Source organism: Rhincodon typus, chromosome 6 (genome assembly GCF_021869965.1).
Source record: "Rhincodon typus isolate 14 chromosome 6, sRhiTyp1.1, whole genome shotgun sequence".
Lineage (NCBI taxonomy): Eukaryota > Metazoa > Chordata > Chondrichthyes > Orectolobiformes > Rhincodontidae > Rhincodon > Rhincodon typus.
This window is the reverse complement of record NC_063337.1, coordinates 30088500-30096024: the sequence shown is the minus strand read 5'-3', so window position 1 is coordinate 30096024 and position 7525 is coordinate 30088500. Positions and strand designations below refer to the sequence as shown.

The 7525-nt window shown below is 39.9% G+C and overlaps 1 protein-coding gene across 3 annotated transcripts in view; it reads left to right on the top strand.

Moving 5' to 3' along the window:
• Nucleotides 1–7525, top strand: part of brca2 (BRCA2 DNA repair associated) — a 111611-nt gene that overhangs the window by 65923 nt on the left and 38163 nt on the right. For all 3 annotated transcript variants that reach the window (XM_048598205.1, XM_048598206.1, XM_048598207.1), the window contains 3 exons: nucleotides 1209–1379; nucleotides 3296–3695; nucleotides 6449–6604. In XM_048598205.1, the coding sequence (XP_048454162.1) occupies nucleotides 1209–1379; nucleotides 3296–3695; nucleotides 6449–6604 (727 nt within the window). The remainder of the gene's footprint in view (nucleotides 1–1208; nucleotides 1380–3295; nucleotides 3696–6448; nucleotides 6605–7525) is intronic.

Here is a 7525-nt window from a genome sequence, read left to right as displayed (position 1 = left end):
TTTCTGATGAAGGGTCTAGGCCCGAAACGTCAGCCTTTCTGCTCCTATGATGCTGCTTGGCCTGCTGTGTTCATCCAGCTCTGCACCTTGTTGTCTCGCCCAAATATATTACCTCACTTACTCAGCCATCCTGTGTCCACTCCTGCTCAACGTGCGCTCCACCTATTCAGGAGGTAAGTTTTTAAAGGATTAACTTACCTTCATGGCAGCCCTCTGGTCCTCGCTGTCACTGCTCCCGCTGCTGCTGCAAAAATGGAGGCCGCTGATCCCACGAGGTAAGCTTTTAAATGATTAATTTACCTTCACGGCAGCCCCCTCGTCCTCGCTCTCACTGCTCCCGCTAAAATACACTTCAGTCTCTGCTCCTCTGCCTTTCAGAGTCACTCACTAGATTTCTACATCCCATCCCATTGCCAATCTACGTTAGACCCTACCCAACAATACTGTTAAATACAGCTTATGGATCATAAAACCAAGTTGACTCTGTAATCTGAATTTTATATGTCATATTACTGCATCCTCAACAATGGATTGTAACATTTTTTCCAATGACAAAAATGTTACGTTAACTGTCCTACAACTTGTGCTTTGTCTCCATCTTATCTTTAATAGTGGTATAACATAACTTATCTGACAAATGTGCAATGCAGTGTATGAATTTCGGTGCCAGTGTCTGCTGGATATTTAGCTGCATGTCTCAAAGACTGATGGATTATATGAAAAGACATGACCCTTTGATTATTTATACAAATAAGACATTGATTGCACCAACCAGCCCGCGCTTGCAAAACTCACAACATAGTGTCCTATTGTGTGTGTTCTGAGTCATGCTGTTGAGTCAACATTGTAGCACAAGCAACTGTAGTAATGCTGCACTATCTGTTAGAACCAACAGTAATAATAAAACATACAAATAATCTGGATATTTCTTCCAGTTTCATTTATTAATATTTAAACCTTTAAAAGGTGCCTTTATTACTAGTGACTTTTAAAATAAATTCTGTGCTTACCTCGTTTACATGATAAACAAATGTGAGAAATTAAAAACTAGGATATTTTGGATGGGTTTTGTTACTCGGGCTCTTCCAGAGATGTTGTATACCAGGACTGCAGTATCTCAACTGAGAACTGTCCCTGGAAAACTTAATCATGTGGTCTGTTGGTGTACTCTAATTTGATCAGTTCTTTTTTTTTTGCCCCCACCAAAGAGCTCTTTTAGATTCTCCTGGTGTAGATCCCAGATTAATCAGTGAAGCTTGGGCTTACAACCATTATAAGTGGTTAGTGTGGAAATTTGCAGCGATGGAGACAGCGTTCCCCAAAGAGTTTGGTGGCAGGTGCCTGACACCAGAAACAATTCTTCTGCATCTTAAATACAGGTGTAGTCTCTTCCACTTTAGTGTATATGTCTTGTTTCTTGCTATGTAGTTTTTTTTTAAAAAAATTATTGATTTTTGTTTTCCCCCGCTGTGCTGGCCTATGTTAGTTCCCAGTCCAAAATGCTCCAATCTTTATTCTTGTGTTTCGAGTCCTTCTGTAGCCTTTTCTTGCCTCTGTAGCCGCCTCCAACCCTGCAGCACGCAGAGATCTTTGCATACTTTCACATTCATTCTCTTGTACTTTCCCAATTTTAATTGTTTGACCAGTCTAGTATCCATGCTCAAAGCATGAGACTTTCTTCCCTAAACTTGTCTATCTAGCTCTCACCTACTTTAAGATGCTTCTTGAAACCTGAAATGTTAATGATTAGTGTTTAAATAATTATCATTAGGGATTGATTAACTCCATGGGTTGGTTTATTTAACTAAATGAAACACATTTCAAGATATAAAGCTGTCACAACAGCAAGCCAACTGATTTCTGTTTGTAGGGTTTGCAAACCCGGACCAGACTAACTTCCAGGCAGAGTCAGAATATTTTATACAAAAAGCACATGGAGTCCTTAAAGGTGAACTTTGTTAAAGGCAAGGTACACATACAATAAAGTCCAACTCTTTAACCAAACTTTTGGTTATCTCTGACTATCCCTTTGTGTCAGATTTTGTTTGATGCACCTGTGAATGCCTTGGAACGTTTCACTGCTTTAGCACATTGAACTGCATTATCAAGGGACTGTATATATGTAGGTTGTTATAAATTGAATTCGCCATGCCATTCCATGTTCTAAGCGAGAACTTTGTGTGGCTATATTTTTCCCAAAAAAAAAATTTGCTTAATTTGAAAGAATCACAATTGTTACAGCAGAGAAGGAGACTGTTCAGCCTGTAATGCCGACACCAGTTCTGCTACCTGGTTCTCATCTCCTACCTTCATGCCATACCCTTGCAAACCAGTTCTATCCAAGTAATCATCCAATGCTCTCCTAATGCCTCAATTGAATGCAGCAATTGAGTGTGGGAGTTCATTCAATACCCTACTTGCTCTGTGAAAATGTATTTTTTTTTCCTTGTTCCAGTTGCACAACACTTTAAAAGCCTTAAGAACTTCCAAATGCATGCCACCATTTGCGTCCTTAAAATGTTCCAAAATGCATCATATCCACTGAATTACTCTTGAAGAGGAGTCATTGTTGAGACATGAGATAAATTGTGCGATTTAACTGTTCAGGTAAAACAATTTGAAATGAAGTAATTAAATGACCATCCCAGAGTACAAATTCAAGTGTTCTAAAGCAGGTCCTTATCTACTGTTGGAATGTCCATAGGTAGGTGATATTTAGATTAACAGATTTTATTCTTTTAGGAACCTTTATTTACATGGACCTTTAACATTCATATTAATCTGTACCCCCATATTACCTTAATGATCAAAAATAAATCTGAATTGAAGTTTCACTTTGACATCAACTTTAAACTGACTGCAGGAATCTAATGTAATGTGATAAGTTTACAAAAGTGAAGTAAAAACCTAACAATTGCAAGCACCATTTTCTGCCATGAAGGCCCTGATGCTTTATCCCACATCCTGACTTTCTCTATGACATCCTCCTGACTTTCTCTATGACATCCTCCATTACCCAGCTAAAATGGGATTATCCTTTAAAAAATTTCAATCCTGCATATACAAGTGAGTGGTTCCCACCCCGATATCACTTATTCTCATGATTTCGTATTTCCAGTAATCTTTTGCATGGAACTATTTCCTCCATCTTCCTTCCATTATTCCAGCACGTGGAGAGAGAATATAAGGATGTATTTTTTTGAATAAGTGTTTTTGTTTTGAAGCAATAAATTTTGAGTTGCCATTCAAATTTGTTAAGTTTTGCAAATATAATTTTCTTATTTTGGTATTGTAGGTATGATGTAGAGATTGATAAGTGTCGTCGATCTGCTTTGAAGAAAATTATGGAAAGGGATGATGTGCCAGCAAAAACACTTGTGGTTTGTGTTTCTAAGATAATATCAATGGGAGTAAAATCATCCCAAAGTAACCTGGATCTTGATGATACAATTAAACAGTCTAAAACTGTATCTGAGAAGTGTGTCATAGAAGCAAAGAAGGATATGCGCTTGGGAGTTGTTGAAGTCACTGATGGCTGGTATGGAATTAAGGCCCTTCTGGATCTTCCACTCACATCACTTTTGCAGAAAAGAAGACTTGTAGTTGGTCAAAAGATTGTTGTCCATGGGGCAGAACTTATTGGGTCACAGGATGCTTGTACACCTCTGGAAGCTCCAGAATCACTCATGATAAAGGTAAGGAAAAAAATAATAAATAATGACAGCTGAACACATTTTTGTAATAATTACATTTTAAATTATGCATTGTTTTATGACACTCTGATAAGTATTTTTTTCTCTGTGAGAGATTTGTAAGCATCACTTTTTGAAGTCTTATTCTGTTTATCCAATTAATCCAGTAACTGTAACTGAAAGAATACATGTATTTTCAGGAGAGATAGGTTTGGGTGCATGAATGGAACTGAATCCCCAAAAAACGATGTCAAGATTAGAACTCTAATGTCATCCTGTCCTAACTGAACCTAGGTTTGAGGAAAGAGCTTGGACCAATTGGGAGAGTCATTTAAATGTTTAAATAGCGAATAAGATTCCTTGAGGTAAGGATCCTGGCTTGAATAACCAGCAGACCTATTTCTAAACTTGTCTTTAGGGTCACTGAGACAAGTGGATAATGGGAAATACTACTTCAGTGAAAGTGACAGGTTGGGAAGGATGGTCAGGGAAACTAAAGAACTACAGCTAGAGCCAAGTGAGAAGCTGTTACTCAAAGCACTGCTTCTCAGACAGTGCTTGACAGGTGATTATCAATTTCATCAAAATCACTTCACCCATCTTGGTCTTCGTTCACCTTAGTTTCACTTTGCTCCAGACTTACGATAACACAGCATCTGCAGTTCAAGCTGTAGCTTCCACCTTTTGACAAAGAGGTGAAGCAAATTCAGCAGAACGAGTACCAGCTATCATCTTTAGCAGCCACACGCACTTTTTATGTAGATGGTTTAACAATAGATCAAGCTCTAAAGAGGAAAACTCCCCAACATAAACTGATCTCAGACCTGCAGATCCTATGTTGTGAACACCAAAGCATCAAAAGACTTGGGTTTCACAGCATGTCATTGCTAACTGCACGTAAAGAACAAGACTGACTTCCGAGTGAATGAGGTGGGCACATATTCCCTGTGGCCATTAAAGTGCCTCTTATGGAGCACCTCTGGATTACCAACGCGGGGGAGAAAGCGGAAGCCAGGTGAAAAAAAAACGTAAGGAGTGCACTGCCACACCAATACCCCACCCTTTCCACAACTACCCTCTGCCCCAAGTGTGGTAGAGCCTGCAGAAGCTGCATCAGACTGTACAACCAGCTATTCTGAGTTGTTTTCTATTACAATACATCACCCATTGAAGGGCTTCGCTCCAAAAGCTTGTGATTTCAAATAAACCTGTTGGCTATAGCCTGGTGTTGTGTAACTTCTGACAATACGTCATGGTTTAACTTTTAGACTTTGGCCAGTTACTACCAATAGCACATATAGATCCCACAAGTGTGCGTTCAGTGTTTATGGTGCCTTTCCAAGGAAAGTTTCTGGATTATTTTAAAAATGCAACTGATTCATTAATATCCTTCAAGGAAAGGAATCTGCTTTCACTACTCCAGTCACATTACATTGTGGACTCTAACTTCCAACACATTCATTTTGTTGCAATCACCCAAATCCCACGAACAAAACTCATCTTATGAATGTTGCTAGGGAATTTCATTAAATTGATATGCAATGTTAGTGGTACATTCTTTTCTTTCTTGTTTCTTTTTTTTTCTCTGTTACTCGCAAGGCCAACATTTGTTTTCCATCAATAATTGCCCTTGAGCTGAATGGCTTACTTGGCTGTTTCAGAGGGCAGTTAAGAGTCAGTCACATTGCTTTGCTTTGAGTTTGGAGTCATGTGCTGGCCAGACCAGGTAAGGATAGCAGATTTCCTTCCTAAAAGGACACTAGTAAACAAGAAGGTTTTTTTAAAATTTAAAAATGGCTTTGGCATCATGGCCATCATTGCAGCTGATGGCAGCTATCAGTAATGTTGGGATTTGAACCCCTGTCCTTTTGAGCCTTAGCCTTGGCCTCGGCCTCCTGGATTTCTATTCCAGTGACGTTACCACTATGCCATCATCTTCCCTCAATGTAACTTCCGCTGAAACATGTACAGCATTCAGCAGGCCACTTGGCCTAACCAATACACATCAATTTTTATCTTCCACTTGACCCAAAAGATAGTACACCATTACACTTCATAGATCTTCAGTCTACTAGTACATGGATTCCAGGATATCCTGTTTACCTTCTCTGCAGTTGTGAAGATTACTAAATCTCTCCAAAGCTTGAATCTGATATTCGACATCCATTGTTTTAGAATATTTCCAAACTATAATGAAAAGTTCTTGCATGCAAATGCCAACTTAATTACAAAGGAGCAAATCATGGCTAAATATTAGTGGTATGATATGATAAAAAATATGATTTAAGTTGACCACCTGTGAGCAAGGTAATTTTATTTGTCATTGCACTTTTTGAAATAAATAATGACAAATAGATGATTAGTTTGCCTAAATGATTTTTTTTAAACAATGCAAATAAGTTAAACTAAACTGTTGTACATAATACTACATGGGGGTCATTAGTTCAGTTATCTGGATGACTAGTTTGCGACGCAGACTGACACCAGGGACATAGGTTCCATATCTGCTGAGGTTACCTAAGAAGGTTCTGTCTGAAGCATGGTCATGTTCAGGTTAAACCGCCACGAGTCATCTCCCCCCTCTGTCTCCTCTCTTTCTCTGGCTCTCTTTTTTTTCTCTCGCTCTCTCTTTTTTTTCTCTCGCTCTCTTTTTCTCTCTCTCTCTCTCTCATGCGAGAGCAGTGCTACGTCCTCTAGGACTATGGCGACTTTGCTTAGTTAAATTTCAATATAATAATCCATGCTTTCTGATTTAGATTTCAGCCAATGGTACCAGACCAGCTCGATGGTATGCTAAGCTAGGATTTCATCGTAATCCTCGACCTTTCCCATTACCAATATCTTCCCTGTTTAATGAAGGTGGAATGGTTGGTTGTGTTGATGTGATTGTTGTTCGAATTTATCCTGTACAGGTATGGAAGATTATGCAGTAAAATGAGTTAATTGAAATATTTTTGTAGATGAAGACTTATCAGTTAATATTATTAGATATCATTATGTACATTTTGATAAATTGCTTGAGAGGAGTGAGAGATAAGTGTGGAGACGGAGGAACGCAGCAGGCCGGGCAGCATCAGAGAGTAGGAAAGTTGACGTTTCAGGTCAGGACCCTTCTTCAGGGAGGGGGAAGTGAGCTCGGAAATAAATAGAGCAGAGTGGTGGGACTGGGGAAGGTAGGTGGGATGGCGATAGGTGAATGCACGTAGGCAATAGTAGGGATTGGTCAGTGAGGTGGGAGGAGCAAATAGATGGGAGATAAGATGGACAGGTTGTGTCAGGTCAAGGAGGTGGGGCTGAGAGGGAGGGTTGGTCATGGAATGAGGCTGGGGTTGGGGAGATTTTGAAACTGGTAAAGTCTACATTTAGGCCATTCGGCTGTAGACTCCCAAGGCGGAATATAAGGTGTTGCTCCTCCAGTTTCTGGATAGCGTCATTGTGTCACTGGAGCAGGTCCAGGATGGACATGTCACCCAGGGAGTGGGAGGGGGAGTTGAAATGGTTTGCGACCGGAAGGTGTTGTCGTTCGTCGCAAACAGAGTGCACGTGCTCTACAGCTCTAAATGCTGTGCACTCATCAGTCATCATCCCTACTTCTGACCTTATAAAGGTGAGATCGTTGAAGCAGCTGAAGATAACTAGGTGCAGGACACTACTGAAGGAACAACTTCAGCGATATCCTGTGCTGAGATGATTGGCCTCCAACAGTTTTTTTTATTCATTCACGGGATGAGGGTGTCGCTGGCTAGGCAGCATTTATTGCCCATCCCTAACTGACAAGAGGGCAGTTGAAAGTCAACCACATTGTTGTGGGTCTGGAGTCACATGTAGTCCAG